General features: G+C 40.0%; 1 protein-coding gene across 4 annotated transcripts in view; it reads left to right on the plus strand.

Moving 5' to 3' along the window:
• BICC1 (BicC family RNA binding protein 1) overlaps positions 1–18,181 on the plus strand; it is a 326,417-nt gene that overhangs the window by 270,049 nt on the left and 38,187 nt on the right. For all 4 annotated transcript variants that reach the window (XM_074374043.1, XM_074374041.1, XM_074374040.1 and 1 more), the window contains exons 4-7: positions 13,812–13,891; positions 15,847–16,005; positions 17,275–17,328; positions 17,773–17,971. In XM_074374043.1, the coding sequence (XP_074230144.1) occupies positions 13,812–13,891; positions 15,847–16,005; positions 17,275–17,328; positions 17,773–17,971 (492 nt within the window). The remainder of the gene's footprint in view (positions 1–13,811; positions 13,892–15,846; positions 16,006–17,274; positions 17,329–17,772; positions 17,972–18,181) is intronic.

The following is an 18,181-nucleotide window of genomic DNA, read 5'->3' on the forward strand; positions in this document are numbered from 1 at the left end:
AAAAATATAAATCATAGAGATGTGATGGATTTATGCTAAATTAGTCTTCATTGATTTCTCGGTTTTAGAATTCCTATTGTGGCCATAATGATCTAATCTGATTATTTTGCTTTTTGGTGCAGGGAGCGGGGAGGAACAATGAGGTGACAACAAAGTGGATACACCTCGTTTTAATCCTTGCCTTTCTCTTCTCAAATGCTCTCCTCTCACAGGCTGCAGAGGGAGTCTGTCCACTCTAGGGAGTTACTGTGCTGCTGTGTTGGACGTTCCTACTACTCCTTAAAAGTGAGGGAAGGTGGGAGAGTACAGCTTAGTGGTAGAGTGTGCTCAGCATGCACGGGGTCCTGGGTTCAATCCCCAGTCCCCCCATTAAAATAAATAAACAAACCTAATTACCCTCCCCTCCCCCCGGGGGGGGGGGAGTGAGGGAAAGTAAAAGATCAAATGTCAAATCGCATATAAATGTTTTCCTAAAAAGCCCGGAATAAGAGTTTATCATATTGTCTTTTATTAATCTCTCTTCATGATGCGAACAGTCCAATAGGAGTTTCCCATTAAAAAAGAAATACTCATGTAATAAAGCTAATCAGAGACATGTTAATGTAATTTATATTAAACCCATAGTAAAAGAGAAGTTGTTGGCACTTGATGGGACAGTCCAGGGAGGAGAAATGCAGCGCTTACAGCAGGGGGTGTGAGGGTGTGCCAGAGATTAAAGATTCAAAAGAATTTAAAATTTCTTCACTTAAAGTCAGTTCCTAGAAGGGACAAGGGAGGGAAGCAGGGACGATTGCCCCAGAACAAAATGATGGCGAGTGTAGCTGGTGGCTGTGATGGGTGTGCCAAGAGCAGTGGGCTTCTTTGCGTGGAGGAGGTGGGGACACAGGCATGAAAAATCTCAGTCAGTCTCATGAAAGCCTGTCATCCAATGCCTGGATTCTAAGATGCAGTGAGCAGCATATTCTGTGGAGGATATAAACATGCACACAGTGCATCCCGTCAGATCAGGGAGCCTGCAGACTGAGGAGAGTGGTAGGTGTGTGGATAATAGGGAGCATGTGCAGGACTGCTCAGGGATGAACAGTGACAGGAGAAGCCAGCAGGGACCTGATGAAACGTGACGTTGGGGTTGACCTTAGGTGGGCGGATTGGACAGGTGGAGCTGAACGTAGGGAACAGTGTGCTGTGTGATGACTTCAAGCACAGAGGCGTGGAGATAGGGAGTCATGGGACGTTTCGTTGTAATGGTGAGTGTTTAGGTTTGGCTGTAGCAGGTTATGAAGGGAAAGAAGGGAAGTGAAAGAGAAACAGCTGAGTGAGATCCCAATCGTTAAGGTTTTGAAGAGTACAGCAAACAGTCCATGTTTCTGATTCTGTAAAGTTGGGGAATCATTGGAGGTTTATGATGAGGAAGATGGTTTGAAGAGAATTATTTTTAACAAATAACTTTTGCTGGTTGCAAAAGTAGTACACTTTCCGTCAATAAGATTGTAGCAGTCTTGATGACAGTTCGGGAGGAATGTTACAGAGAAGAAAGCTTGCTGGGAGTGGGGAGTTTTAAAAAACTGGGCCCTCAGTGAACCTGATGAGGGAAGAAGGGGTGGGGATTAGGACTCAGTTCCATTCCAGGTCTGAAGTTTTTTGATATGATTCAAGTTGTTCTGAAACAAGATTTCACATCATCAGTTGAATAAAGATCTATTTCTGGAGCAGAATGATAAAAGTTCTAGGATTTTTACTCTTAAAAAAAATAAGAGTTTTTAAAAAGAAATAACTTGATTCAGTTGTGCCTTCTTTCACAGACTTTCCATTCTTTCTGATTGTTACTATTTCCTCCTGTGTCTCTTAAAATAACTGAGCGAAGTTATTGAACACAAGTTTGGGGTCATCTTATTGGTTAGCATTCATGTTTTAAATGTAATTGCTGAAATTATATTCAAAAGTATAACTGTTGAAAATTTCTGAATAGAAGATAAATACCAGCTTGCAGTAGTGCCAAACGAAAATTGAATATTTGAATGTTTTAAAATAGGCTCTCCTAATGTCGAAAAAAATTCCATACTCCTTAGACCAAGACTTCTTAACATTTTCAGCCTTATTGAGACGCTATAGATTCATTCAAAAAATTTACGAAAGCAGGTGTGCACAGTCTTTGAATGCAATTATAGGCTGGTTCACAGGCCCCACAAAAATGATCCATAGACCTTTCCTGCCCAGCAAGGGAGTCCGGCTGTAGAATGATGCAGTGGTTTAGAGAAATTCCACTTCTGTAGATTTGAAGTTGGCACAAAACAGATCTATGTATATGTTTAAAATAGTGGTCTTTTTGGGAGGCATGCAAACAAATACTTTAGAGGTAACAGTTGCATAGAAGCCCAGAAAATATTACAGAAATTTTTAAGTGCTGTTGAATCCACACATGTTTCTCAAAGGTCCTATAAACATTACAACACATTTATCTAGGAACATCTGAAGGTGCCAGGATACTTCTGGTAATGTACCAGGGTGAACATGACCATATGGTGGAAATGCATTTGCATAGCCTGTGGAGAGAGAGACAGAGAGACAGAGACAGAGAGATAGCAATGGGTGTGGGGGGAGGGAGGGACAGAGGAGAGAAAATAAAGAGAGAACTGTATTACGGTTCTTTACTATAGTTGTGAAATTGGCTGTGTTGAGCAATAAGAGGAAATCAGTCTTTTCTGAACATGTCTGCTAAGACCTAAGGAATATTATTTTTAACCCATGTAAGGAAGGCATAGGGTCCACCCCTAATGGTGCCTTTGTGGAGAAGAGGTGGCGCTGATGCTGAAGGCCGGGTCCCCCACTTCACCACCTCAACCTCAGGCACACTTTCTTGTCCAGAGAAGAAGAGGAGTTGTTGGTGGAAAAGGTGTCCTCTCAGTCTTAGTCTGACAAAAGCCAAAATCAACTCCCAGTGATTTAAATAAACTCAAACAAAGGAGCGAGCTACTTAGAGTAGACAGAGTAGATGTGCGGAGAGTTATTAATAGATGAAGAGGCACAAAAACTGGCAATAGCTGGAAACCATTTGCACCCAAGGGCTGAAGGGGCAGGGGGAGGACAGAGTGGTGGGAGCCTGGGAGAAGGGGCGGGGCCGGAGGGTGCTCAGTGGTGTCCCCGCCATGGAGCCACAGCTCCAGCCAGAGATGCTGGTTCAGCTTCCTGGGCACAGAGCAGAGCGGAGGAACCTGGGGCAGAGGTTTTCAATTCTTGGACTTCTGTGCTGAGCAGACAAAGAAATTGTTACTGCCACCCTGCTGAAGCTATTTTTGTTAGGAGGGCACTGACTTAGAGATGATTACTTACTTACGTTAATCGGTGGTTTAATCGCACTGTGGGAATGATATGTAAGTAATGCTTCTCTCAATGTCTTTGCTTGGTGGGGGACATGGAAGAATTCTTTCAAGAAGGAGCACTATAATCTCACTACCAGGATTGCTTTTGTTTCCATTTATTTTGGAAACAATTGCTGAAGAAAAAGAGACATGTGGCCATAAATGTTGGAAAGAATTCCATGTGTAGTGAGTGGTGGCGACGAACACATGCCTTTCACCAACTCTTTGGACTCTGTTCCGGCTGTGTCTTTCCACTACAGTTCACCCCATCATTATACAGTCTTGCTCCAGTTTCACTGGGGAAGTCTGTGTTAGAGCCAAAGTACGTCGATAAACTATGAAGGGCAAGGGCACAACAAATAAAAAGAGGTGAAGTCCAGGAAACGCCTGGCAAGAAGCCTGTCACAGAGTTGTAAGTGAGAAAGAAGGAACTTTTCTAACTGAGAAGGCACTGTTGTTATAATCGTGCACGTTTTTAAAGGTCTCAGTTTTTAAGAGAATTCTTCTTGAAATATTGTGCTTGGAAAACAAGGAGTTCTGACTTAAATACATTTTGTTTTAAAGTACAAGGATGTAACGGGAGCAAGGTGTTTCAGGTTTTACTGATACAGATGATCTTCTTTTAAAATATGCATATTTTTCTCACATTATAAACGTATTTCTTTTCATAGTAGAAAATACAGAAGAGCCTGAAGCATAAGTAAAATGAAAATTACCTGAGACCCAGCTATTTAGAAGTAGTTGCTATTAATTTGGTTGTTTTCCTCTTTATTCTATGGAATATGTATGTATGTATCCTTGAAATTATGATATTATGAGTCTTCATTAATATTTCCAAATTGCTCTCCAGACATTTTTCACCAGTTTTTATTTCCATCAAGAGTATGTTAGTTTGTCTAATTATATCCTTGTTAGCCCTACAATTTAAAAAATCTTTCTCAATTTAAAAAAAAATTTAATAAATTTTATTCATGTTTATATATTGCTTTTGTTGATGATTTAAATTATCTATTGATTGGCCATTTTTCTATTAGGTTATTTATCCCTTTTTTTTTTTTTTTTTTTTTGCCTATTTTCCTATGAGACAATTAGTATTTTTTCCCTTGATTTAGAGGAGCTCTCTGTATGGAAACAAATTTATTTAAGATGATCAAATTTCTTGTTAGAAAAGATACAACAGATTGGTCACGCCTTATCAGGTGACATTTGTTTTCTGTGATTTTTGATGAGACGCCCCTACGTCCTTGTTCTCAAAAGATTAGTCAGTTTTTAAAATACTGAACTCTCCAATTTTTCCTTATTTAAGATATTTAAGCAGGAGTATTACCTTTGGATAAATATTTGGTGAATACTGAATTTAGAAATCGTTAGGCCTCAAGGTAACTTTAGATTTTTTTTTATTAAGAACAATAAGGGACCATTTTAAAGTTATTAGATAATTTAAACTACATTTCCCCCAGAAGACAGAAATCTCTTAGGACTGAGAAATTAAGACACTTGGTTCCTAGTTCCTGGAAACAGTTACCAGAAAAGTATGAGTGAGTGAGCGAGAAAAACAATACAGAGAATAGTTTACAGCCAGACACAGGGGATGACTATTGTTTCCAAGCTGTGCGGCCGCATAAAAACCAGTCACCTGCCAGCTGCTGAGCGGGTCTGTGGATGGTGCAATGGGGGTAGGAGGGAAGGATTGGCAGGTAGGCATTTTCCAAATAATTTTCAGGCTCATTTACCTAATATTAGATACTTTCAATTTTTTTTTGTAAACATTACTAACTTTCTTGAGATCACAAAAAAGATTGAACTATCTTTACCACCCAGAGTCATCTGAACGCTTAATTAGCTGGTCTGCAGTGCAGTCTGTAAAACTTCCTCACGAGATCTTACGACAAAGAAGAGAAAGGTGGAGAATTTTAATGCCAGTCTCAAGCTGGTGAGTTATTTTTAGAACTGAGCTCGTAAATTGTGCTATGTCTTACATAAACCCTTAATTGTGCCTCAAATACCTTTTTCAAAAGACACAATTTCTGTTTTTTAAATTTCTCCTCTGCATAGGCCAGACATCAAACAAAGGGACCATGTATGTGGTGTGACAGGGTCACATCTTCATTGATGGGACGTCCCTTGTGTAATGTGTGTGACTCCTCAATGTCTGGTGGCTTCTTTGTGACGGCAGCCAGAAGTTACGTGTTAAGACTTTGCATGAGTGGTCCCAGCTGCTGCAAGACGGAGCAGTCTGCCCTGGCCACAGATGCAGAGTTTGGGGTTGAGACCACAGGCAGTACCGCTGGGACTGCCATGGACACTGTGGGCATCAGTATTCCTTGGAGAGAGACGGAAGATCAGTCACTTCTGGCTCCTAGAAGTTCTTGCATAACTTGCTGTTATCTCAGTAGTTTCCTGGGGATACTTGATCCTGGCACGAGCCTCCAACCCCACTTTTGGGCTCCTTCCTTTATTAGATGGACCACTGAGTATCAGACTGGACTCCAGTTCCACTCCACGGGGCTAGTTTTTTTTTCCACGCCCCTTCCTCATCCCGGGTTCTTGCATCCTGGATTTTTGCTTTTGTCACGCGATGTGGCTTGGGCTGCTTGCCCACTGTCACCGAGTTGCCCATCTCTAGTTGTCCATATGTGGCGTTCTTCCCGGGAATAACCTCGCACTGCTCACACTTTCTGTAGACTTAGGTAAAAACCATCCTGACGATTCCAGATCTCCTCCTGGCACTTCCTTCCCCTTCCTCTCCCTTCCCAGAATCCTGTTCCTTATCTCTGGAGTGCAGAGCTCGGATGCCAAAAGACTTGAAGCACTAATTGAGTTAAGCTTTGTGTTTTTAACTTTCTTTTTCCACCCCCTGTGTTCCGAAGCTAGATTTCTCTTGTGCTTTGAATTTTTTTCCTCCCTCCCTCTACCTGAACAGCAGCTCTGCAGTTATGCTCAGAGTTCAATTTACGCTGCATAAGATAAGGTGGTTTACACGATAAGGTCGTTAACTGTTTTCCAGTTCTCACACACCTTAAATACATCTGTTCTTGGTGATCTCATCTGTTATGCCTTGAGTTTGCTTTATACTTTGTTTGCATTTTGTTGTTTTTCTCTGAGATTATTTCTAGGTTTTTGCTGAATCCCTAAAACTCTGTTTCTGATTAAATAAATACCTTTGATAGAGTACAGAGGAATCTTAACAGAAAAGAGGTATGTGCACAATTTACCTCCTTTTTTATGCCTTATTTCCTCCTCAACTTGAAATATCAGTAAAGAACAATTATAATAGCATGTTATCATTATATTTGAACTGTCTTATTGCTGATTTTGTTGGGAACGCTGGTATTCCATCAGCAAAAGCTCTTATATGTCTTCTAGCTAGCTGTAGATTTTCTCAGGTTGATAGCAAGTTTCTGCCAACTTGATGAAGGGTCCACATGCTCCATCTTGGTACGTGAGTACACCCTTTCATTTCGTTCCACAAGAACTCGCCTGAAGTGTTTATTTCCATAGTGAAGAGGGCGCCCCATCTCTAATCACTGCCAAATACTTAACTGAAAAATGTCTCGAGGAACTTGCCATAGTTTCTGTCTTTTCGTTTGTTAGTGTCATTCATGCCCCTGTCATGTCAAGAATACCCTTTCTCTGTTGAGTACTGTTTCATTCTGCCAAAAGGAATTTTGACAGGAAGTTATCTAAGGGCATCATGGTATATAATGGAAACATTTTTTTTCCCCTGGTGAAAACTAGATTTTTGAATTTAGAATATATTTGCTTTTTCACATCTCACTGTTCCTTTTCTCTTCTAGTTGACTGGCAGGTAGATTAATTTTTTTTGTTTTAAGACAAGGTAAATAAGGCTGAACACAAGGCTTATCCTAAAGCAGCATAGTTGCCTTAGGTGAATTTGTTTTTTCTCGATCCCAGTTGTAATGTCTAACTGTTACGGCCACTCACCAACATTTTGCCTTAAATACTTAGAGCTTCGGCTCTTCCTGTCCAAATAGACTCTTTGCCCTTTTACCCTAACTCAGTTTATTGAAATTCTTGTTGTCAAAGAGCATCCCTTGAAAGAATCTGGCAACTATATTACTGGCTACAAAATAAGCTTAAAGTGCATTGACTTCCTGTTACTCTGTTTCATTCTTTTAAAGTCATTTCCAGTCAGGTTTAATAAGTGAGTTCAGGTTTTCTCTCTCTGTTGACAAAGTGTCTATCTTTACTTCAAAAAAAATTGTGATACTGGTGTTAGTTGACCCATATAACATTTCTGTCTAAAAAGGAAAGTCTGTTTCTCAAGAAGTCAGATGGAAACTCTTTTTAGTTTCACAGAAAAACTTGGGCCATGGCCAGTTGACTGTAAACTCAATTCACTTTTGCTGATCAGCAAAGTGACTTTCCAGCCTAAAGGAAAAGTGATCAAAACAGCAGACGTATTGGATGGTGTCTAATTTTGAACTGGGACACTGTTCAAGTAGGGCTGGAGGTAGAATCCCACCTCCATGTGGGGTTGTCGCTGCATTGTGTGTGTGCGCGTGCGCACGCCTACAAGCACCTTATGCAAGAGATGCCCGTGGGGCGAACACTTGATACACATGTCCGCGTTCCTAGAGTGTTGCGAAACAGAAGGAAAGCGCACGCTGCCGTGTCTGAAGCCGGGGGGGGGGGGGGGGGGGGGAGGGAGGGTGTCTGTCACCGCGGTTGCACAGAGCTAACCTTCCTCCGCTCAGAAGCAGATTGCTCTTTCAGACATATTTGTGTTTACTCCCTGCATCTTCAGGTTCTTGGAAACATTTAAGATTGTGATATCTTTGGTGTGAGCCACTTATCATGAGATAACCAAAAAATTGGAAAATAAACCTGTTTCTGAGGTTAGTTTTATTTAAGAACCTGTTAGGACTGCGTCACACCAAAGAAATTTAGATTTGTGAGAGAGTATAGCAATGATCTGACCAAACACCCTCGTTTTTTTTGAAGGAAGTACATACTCTAGAGACTCAGTGGCCTTTCCAAGGTGGCAGAGCTTGTTTTTGCTTAATGGGATTCAGAACTTAGTATCACGATGGTAGAATCTACATCTTTCCCCACAACATGAAGGGAATGTGTAGCCTGTGGCAGAGTCAGAGACGTGGAAACTTCCCCCCTTCTCTGTGGGCTCTGCTGGTTTTCCCTAGCATCTCCCTGTGTGATCCAAGTCAGGCAGTGCCCTTGAGATGTGTGGGGCTTTTTCTGAGACTTGATGTATTTTGGCTGTTTGACAGAATTCTTACCCTAGAGCCAAAGTCTTCCTTACTTAAAAATGTTGGCCGTTACTACTTTGGAACTACTTGCCAATGGTGGATATATCTGCAGTGGTCAGAGGGAATTTCAGAGGAAGTTGAAATCCTCTGCCTGTCAACACCGACTACTCCCAGTGGTGTTGATGGACCTGTCCCCAGTCAGTGTCCTTCTTGGTTAGACAGGTTTAAAGGCTAAGACTCTTTAAGGAGAACATGAAATAGAAGTGAAGAGAGCTCCAAACCAGGAGGAAGTGAATTCTGTCCACTGGTTTCTTCTTACGGATTTAAGGCCAGTTTGATCGTTTGTTTATAGGCATAAGTGTGCCAAAGCCGACTTGACTTTAGGCCACAATATGGAACAGATGCGCAGTTCTAATGTGATGTCTTTTATTTTGAGGTGTTGTGAGTGGGAGGAGTGGGGTTAGTCAAACAAAGGATTTTCTGTTGTTTTCTCTCTCCAAGAGAACATGCTGAGAATGAAAGCATTGCTTTGAATTTTTCTGATTGAATCTTTTCACTCGACAGCCTTCAATCATGGAGGCAGGAAGGCAGTTACAGACAGATCATTGGTGGAACACTGAAGGCTTAAATTCATCAAGTGTCAACAGCGCCTTCCTTTCTGTAGCATAATAAATGCGGTGAAATGGCCAACAAGACTTTTCTATAGATTTTTGCTGTGGGATAGGAGTGAAATGGAATGGGGTGAGGAGTGAGACGCTGTGGAACGGGGGTTTAAGCTTGAGGAGAGAAGGAAAAGACAATCAAATACTCATCAGTGTTTCCAGGAATGGGAGTGTTTCCCAGGATGGAAGACCAGAGAGCAGAAACCAGAGTTTCAAGAGATAATCTTTTAAAACCATAACTTAAGCTTGTATAGACATCCCAACTCTTTGAAATGTTTATCTTTACTGAAAGTATGGTTTTTAGCATGTTCTTATGAAAACAATTGTTGCCTTACCAAGTCCTTATGAATTTCCATATAGAGTTGTGAAAAAAAAAAAGAACAACTTTTTTTTTGCCCCAAAGTTTAGCTCTTTTGCAGGGTACACGTAGAAAGCACCCATATCATATCCTTGTCCGAACAGCTTCATGTTACCTATAGAAGGCTGGATCACTGTCTGGTCTCCTCTCTTCCATAGGGTGACACCAGAGAGCAGAGCAGACTGATGTGATAGGAACCTAAAAAACCAAAAATCAGGATGAATATCTGACAGTTTTCTGTATTTTCATAGAGGTACTAAAATCAGAATATTTGAAATCAAAACTGTTTTGGAAGTGCAGGATACCTGGTCACCTTGGATAGGAGGTTTAGACTCTGACTACAGATTTGCAGCCCCTCTCTGTGTTTAGCCATCTCCAGAAATAGGGGAGCCATCAGTCTTTTCAGCAACAGTTTGCTAAGTATGTGCTCCTTATTTGGCAGGGTGGAAGTTACAAAACCAGTTAAGACAATCCCTGTGTTCAGAGAGCTGGAGGGTGGATTGTACAGCAGTGGTTATGGTTTCTAGAGTAATGGCTCCAAACTGCCATGCCCACATTAGAGCTGTCCTCCAAAGCAGTTAGCTTTGGGGAGGGGGAGACTACACACTTACCTCCTGTTTCTCCACCAGCTTCCAGCAGTCTTCATGGCTGACCTTTTCCTTGTGTTTAGGTTTATTAATATGGTTCATACTTTGATTTTTCATCTCTCCATCAAGTTTTTCCAGAATGGGTCTGAATGAAACCTAGTTCCTTGTGGTATTACATGGACAAGCCTGAATGGTAAACTGTAACGCTCATTGAAAGCAGAGAATTGTACTTTGCGGTTTGAATGAGCACATTAAGTTCAACTGGGAATAAGGGCTCCAATCCGGTGGATATCTTCTGACAAGAGGGAAAAGGGAATGACAAATACAAACTACTGGCCACTTAAGTAGTCTGAGCCAGAATTTTGTCATTTTTGTTTTACCCCGTACTTACAAGACTTGATTATCTAAAGAATCACTTGGGTCCTGATTTGGGTCCTGGAGACAGCTGCATGCTGTTGGCGACTTTTCTGTCGCGTGTGTCCGTTGATGGTTTATACTGTTGGTCACTAGATGGTGCTCTTTCACTTTGAAAGACTTTTTTTCTTAATTGAGGCTTTTGCTTTTTTATTTTGTTTATTGTTCTGTTGACGCAGAGATGGTGGAAAATCAAATTCTTTCCTAAATTGGATCTGAGGTTTCCTGTCCCTCTGAAGATGCATAGGAGTTTTAATGTGATTATCCAGACTGCAAAGTAATAGGTTTTCAGATTATCATACCACTCAGTACTTACTGTTAATTTATTTTGTGAAAAAACTTTTTTTTTCTTTAGAAACATTTTATGTTATATATACTTGGCCAATACATAAGAGACTACAATTACATTTTTTATGTGGTTTGATCTACTGTGTCCAACCCTTGATTTAAGAATCACTTGGGAAAACAACAGAATGCTGATTGCTGGGTCCTGGAGACCCAGGAACCTGTGTTTTAGCAAGTGCTGCAAGTGCGTCTGATGAACAGGCACGTTTTGGGAAGCACCAGGCTGTGAACCCCCGCTGGAGGAATGAGCATTTTTAGTAGACATTTATGTCAGAGTCAGCCTACAGTGGTTCAAAGCAAAGTTGAAGATCGTTGAGACCAAACTTTTGAGTGTCGACAGCTCTTGAGTAAATATTGTCTAGAGGAGTCCTAATGGATATGATAGGAATTCCTAAAGAGAATATTTGTTTACGTAAGTGTGTTAAAGTTGGCCAGAGCCTCACACAGAAAGGGCGGTTCCTGTTAGGATGCATTAAGGAGCAAGCAGTGTGGACAGGAGGCTCTCCCAGCTTATGGTGGTCCAACCTCAATTTTCCCCTACTTTTATTTAGGCTCCTCTCCTTATAATACCTGATATTTAAACATTTTAGAAAGTTTTAACCAATCTTGAGGTCTTTGATCTTCACAATGTACCTTTGACGGGGCAAATGTCAGAGGAGGGATTAAAGAACAGGATAAGGAGAAGTGCCCAAGCCAGGAGCCTCCACTGGGAGACACAGTCTCGGGAGAGGGTGGGGCTGGAGGTGATGGCACCGACTCAAATTAAACACAGCTGCGGGGAGGGCTCCCCAGGAGGCCAGATACATTCCTGAGCTCTGAAGCTCCATGGTGTATTGTTGTTGACTATGATTGCTCCATCCTGGTCCTGAGAGTGGGTAACTTTAGAAAATGGTTTCCTTCCTCTTCCAGTCTTTCATTCCTGTCTGTCTGTCTGTCTCTTGATTCTTCTCTCTCTCTTTCAATGGCATTGATGACTGTGGGGTGGAGGAGGATAGCGTAAATCAGTTTCAGGAAGTATCCATAGTTTGACAAAATCTACACTAGATTGTTTTAGATAATCAGTGGTTTAGAAGGACTTGGGCAGAACTGCTTGCTCATTTGGAAGTTGCTCAGCAAACATTAGCTAACTCTGTTGTTGACCTAAGTGTATGAAGTATACTTAGCAGAGAAGGCAGTGTGTTGTAGGCAGTCAGTAAGATTGGCATTATTAATGACTGTGATGATGGTAAATTTTCTGTTATTCAGCTTTATCACTAAAGCTAATGGTGTAGAACTTTCCGCTTACTCCAGGATGGTAGGGTAACAGAACACCCAGACTGCTGAAGAGACTTGAAAACCTGATTAAAGAGAGAATCCAAGAGGCATGTCCCCTCACCTCAAGAGCTTCAGCTCCGATGTCTCCCCGCACCTGGAAGATCCTAGCTCAGCCAACTGCCTCGCCTCCCCTATGCCTTACTTCTTAGTGAAGCCTAATGCCCCTTCCCATAGCTGGTCTTCCTGATCCTTTGTCCTGTTCTCCTTTTTCTTTTTTTTCATAATAGTTATGTTCTGATATAGTAGGTAATTTGTTTATTTGATTTCTTTTTGCCTCCCTGCACAAGACTGCAAGCTCCATGTGGACAGAGTCCTTCTTTGCTTTTTCATTACTGATGTATCTCCCAGCCCCTGGAATAGTGCCCAGCACATGGTAGAGGTTCAGAAAATATTTGCTGAATGAGTGAATGCTTGACTGTATAATATTCCCTGGCAGCAGTAAACAATAGACATAGTGCATATATATAAATTTTTTTTAATTGAAGTATAATCAGTTACAATGTGTCAATTCCTGGTGTACAGCATAATGTTTTAGTCATATATATACATACATATGTTCGTTTTCATATCCTTTTTCACTAAAAGCTGTTACAAGATATTGACTATAGATCCCTGTGCTATACAGAAGAAATTTATTTTCTATCTATTTTTATATATAGTTGTTAATATTTGCAAATCTCAAACTCCCAAATTTGTCCCTTCTCATCCCCTTTCTCCCCCGGTAACCATAAGATTTTTTACTATGTCTGTGAGTCTGTTCCTGTTTTGTAGATGAGTTCATAGTGTCCTTTTTTTTTTCTTAAGATTCCACATATGAGTGATATCATATGGTATTTTTCTTTCTCTTTCTGGCTTACTTCACTTAGAATGACAATCTCCAGGGCCATCCATGTTGCTGCAAACAGCATTATTTCATTCTGTTTTTATGGCTGAGTAGTATTTAGATATAGCATGTATTTAGTCACTTGATACTAATTCTGAATAAATATTAAATATTACTGAGTGAAGATTAAGTTTTTTTCTATTAACCTTGATCCATAAAATATCTTCTAAATTATCACATAGTTTAAAGTATGGATCCAGAGTTAGAAATCACTGGATTATAATAAGCCCTGAACAGTTTTCTGGGCAAGTTAGTAAACTGTTCTGTGCCTTAGTTTCCTCTGCAAGTAACCTCATAAAACCATGTGTAGATTAAATGAGTCAGTGCATTTAAAGGCTTAGATCAGGGCCTGGAATGTAGCAAGAGATGAATTAATAAGTTGAATGCTTAGACTCCTCCCTTGTTTAAAAAATAATCACATGGTATTCTTATTTTGCAATTAAATTTAAAGTTGGGTTAGCTAGTGTTTAGAAGTAATAAAACGTAGATAAATGCACGGTTTGGGTATTTTTCATATTCCTGTTTTTAGCACAATGACAATACACCTAGAATAAACCAAGCACCGGGTTTATTATGGCATCACTTTTCTTATATTGTAGCATCAGTTTTAAAACAGAGTTTGGGGGTTTCTTATGAGCCCTTTGTTTCTAATTTCTTGTAGATCCCCATATTAAGGTTTCTGGAAAGAAAGAAGATGTTAAGGAAGCCAAGGAAATGATCATGTCTGTCTTAGACACAAAAGTAAGTGAATGTTAAGGACACTCAGATGTCAGAACCTTGTCTCTGCAAGGGCTACTTCATGCTGTTATGAAAGAATCATTTGGAGAAGAAAAACCAGGAGAAAGTAATGGTGGGTTTTAAAATAAGCACGTGTGATTCTACAATGGATGTAAAGTTCTGTTTAAAATGTGAATAGGTTCTCTCATACTGGGTAATTGAATAATATATTCTCTCTCTCTGTATATGTATATGTATGTATGTATATATGTATGCACATACGTACATATATGCCATCTTCAGAAAGTCATCGACCCCGATTGGTATAGGGCAAGTAATAAAGATCTCAAGAATTAGCATATTTGCCTTCATGATGCCAGTGGAAAACCAAAGGAATCTGTATGGCTGTGTGAGAGATGGCATGAAACTTGACACTTTGTCCTGTATGTTCCTCTCAGTGCAAGTATATGTAGAGAGAGACAATAGGGAAATTAAAGTATGTAAAACTGTGTACTTATTTGTGAGAATTTATTTTAATAAACACTTCTAAATCACTTACTATATGCCAGGCACTGAGCTATGCACTTTACAAATATTAATTTGTTTAATCCTCATACCTTAACTCAGCACAGAGATAGATGTTGGGGAATTTGCCCGGGATCCAGTAGCTGATGGGTGGGGAGGTGATGTCTGGTTCTTAACCACTATGTTTTGCCACCTAGTATTTACTGAGATGGTTTCTGATCTCTTCCTCTTTCTTTTCTTGTTCCTTTTTGTTGTTCCTGTTGTTTTTTATTTTTAAGAATGATTCACCTTATAATTATTAAATATTTTAGAATTTTCTCTCTAAAAAGGATATCTTTTTCTTTTTTTTTCAATTTTAGAGGTTAAACTAAAAACTGTTTAAAAACTAAAATATTTCATGGATATAAGTTTAAAATTTAAGAATTCAGAAGATGTAACACTATTGATATTTTTAACATCTTGCTGTATTTTGACTTTTTAATTTTACTTTCTAAGGACTGAAGAATTTCAATATCAATTTTGTAATTGATTCATAATCATAATTCATAATTATTTATGAAGCCTTAGAATTTTACATTTTGCTTTAATATAACTAATCTGACACTCTGTATTGGTTTACTCAAGCCATTTACCCTGGAGTTCTGTACTTGGTGGTCCCTTCATCACATTTCCTACCAGCAAGAATACTACATCTCCTTTGTCAAATTTGACATACAGTGACAGAGAAGTTGTGGAAACATTTGTAAATACTTTTTTTTTATTCCATTCTGAGTTTTATTTTTACTTCTAGTTTTCTCTCATTGTTCAATAGTCCTAGTAACATACATACTCAGCCTTGTAATTGTTTTCATATGTTTCTAGTTATTTGAATTATGTTTCATGAATAAGGCCTATTAAAGAAAAAATGAGTTATTTATTTGTAATTGTATCTGAATTACGTAACTGCCACTTTCTAAAACATTGTCTTGGTAAAGAATGTATCTCTCTATTTCTTCTGACAAGTTTGTCTTTAAATGAGAATTTTTTAACACCTTCCTTGTGGTATGACTCCTGTACAGTAAACTACACATATTTCAGATGTACAATTTGATGAGTTTTGATAGGTGTATAGTGGAAGGGCATAGTGCAGTGGTAGAGTGCTTGCCTAGCATGCATGAGGTCCTGGGTTCAATCCCCCGTACCTCCATTAAACAAACAAGCCTAATTCCCCCCAACAACAAAAAATAAATAAAAAGATAAACTTAAAAAAAAAAACCCTGAGAATTTCTTTTTTATTAGCCAAAGAGAAATAGATAGAAATTGAACATTCATAGATTAAGATTATCTCATTAAGAAATCTGTAAGATCTCCTACTGGGTCACTTTGTTAATACAGTTCCCTTGGGGGAAAGGTGTTTGAAGGAATTGTTCTTTCCTTTTTCATGCATCAAGAAATAATACATTATTTCCATGTAGAGCAATCGGGTTACCTTGAAGATGGATGTTTCACATACAGAACATTCTCATGTCATTGGCAAAGGTGGCAACAATATTAAAAAGGTGATGGAAGAAACAGGATGCCACATCCACTTTCCAGATTCCAACAGGAATAACCAAGCAGAAAAAAGCAACCAGGTGCTTTGTCTTTTCACATGAACTTTTACGGGACAAATTAAAGCTTGATTTTTCTGTATGCGTGTCTTCTTTTGGGAGAGGAGAGCAAAAGAGTAACCACGGAGACAGCACATGGATAGACTGTGTGTCCTCCTCTAAGGAGACCGGAGGTGCTCTGCTTTTGTAAAGAGATGAGTTGTAGATGGGCCGTAAGTTCTTGGTCTCTACATGGGTGGCGGAAGAGAGGGAAGGATGTCAGGGCAGCATACAATGCGGTCCCTGTGGAAAGGCTCAGAAGGCCTGTGAGTTAGGAGAGGACCTGCAAGCTTGCCTGGTCCCAGCTCCTATGTTTTTCTGGGATTGTGCATCGCACAAGCGGTCCTCCTGGCTACGGCACATCACATTCTGAGAGACAGTGAATGAGTGTCCGACTTCCTCAGGTTGACTTAAATTGTGTCTCTCTTTAGTTTATACACATTTTTTTCCAGTTCTTGTGGTTGAAAATAAGTGGAACTCACCTGTCTACATGAAAAGGCTTTTAGTACTTGAAGAACAGGTGGTATTATTTGTGCCATTTAGAAGTTTTCTCTCCTGATCTAATCACACTACTAGGAATTAGGTCAGCCACGAAGATGAGTAAGATAGTGTTCTCTGGGGGGGACTGATGGTGACAGTGGGCACGTACATGAGGAACTGGATAGAAAGCCATGAATGAAGCGAGGGCAGTAATCAGAATATGTGACAGCTGGTGTGGCTTGGGCATGGCTCACGAGAGCAGTGTCCTGGAGCCCCACCCCTTCCCCTAATGCCGAGAGTAGTTCTTTAGTGGATGCAACATAGGAAGGCCCAGGAGCTCCCAGGGGAGGGCTGCTGGAGCAACGGTTTTTTGCCAGGCAGCATGGGAGTAGTTCATTATCTTGAGAACTTAGCGCAGCAGCATCACTGCACGTTGATGTCCATCTCGTATGCAGAGAGTTTGAACCAAAGGGAGAACATGCAGTGAACAGGAGAAATTATGAAGGGGGCAGGATGGCCTGCTGGGGCCTGTGATGTTTTAGGTAAGTCCAGGAGGTGATGTAGATCACCGGACACGAATGTTAAAATACAAATTCTGATCAAGTAGGTCTGGGTTGGTGCCTGAGATCCTTCACTTTTAACGAGCTCCCAGATAAAGGCCCTGCTGTTTCCTTTCCTGGACAACACTTTGAGTAGCGAGGATGTAGATAACTGGAAAAACAGATGTGGGTCCAATTACAATAAATCTGACTCTTTGTTTTCTTATTTTTGTAGGTATCTATAGCAGGACAACCGGCAGGAGTAGAATCTGCCCGAGTTAGAATTCGGGTAACTATTTATTACTTTATGGACTGTAAATCAGTGTCCGCGATGCTTGCATTGTAAGGCAATAAAAATACCATAGTTTATCAATCTATATCCAGGTCATATGTTCAATATGTAGGAAATAGTGACAGAAATTGTTTTAATGTATTGAAGATGTTTCTTCGACTCATTCTGGATTTTATCTGACTTGGTTTCTCTGATGATTTTGAAATGATCAAAAAGATTCCTGAGGAAAAACGCCACAGGCAGTCCAGGTTACATAGTCTCAGGTTTCACCAAAGGCTCCTTTCATTTAAAAAACTTTATACCGTCTGTCTAAGTTTATGGCTGTAATAAAAGCCTTATGCTTTAAGATTCCATCTTTAGAAAAGAATGAATGAATTATACACATCTCTAAATGTCCAGCGATTTAACTGTCTGATCTGGGTTCTCATAATTTATTTTCAGGAGCTGCTTCCTTTGGTGCTGATGTTTGAGCTACCGATTGCTGGAATTCTTCAACCAGTGCCCGATCCTAATTCCCCCTCTATTCAGCACATATCACAAACGTACAACATTTCAGTGTCATTTAAACAGCGGTCCCGCGTGTATGGTGCTACTGTGATAGTACGAGGGTCTCAGAATAACACAAGTGCTGTGAAGGCAAGTGGTTTTGATAATTCTGAACATTGTAGGTGTATAGATCATGAAAGTTTTATTTTTTAAAGGATTTTAGATGAATTTGTTTCCCAGAATTTTTTTCTCTTATTACATTCTGGTTTTTAGAACGTGTTGAATTTTTCCATAGCTGTCAGAAGTGCAATAGACTCTTTCCCTTTGTGTGGACAGTTACTGTATAGGATTATTTCTCTCCCGC

This window comes from Camelus bactrianus, chromosome 11 (assembly GCF_048773025.1).
Source record: "Camelus bactrianus isolate YW-2024 breed Bactrian camel chromosome 11, ASM4877302v1, whole genome shotgun sequence".
NCBI lineage: Eukaryota > Metazoa > Chordata > Mammalia > Artiodactyla > Camelidae > Camelus > Camelus bactrianus.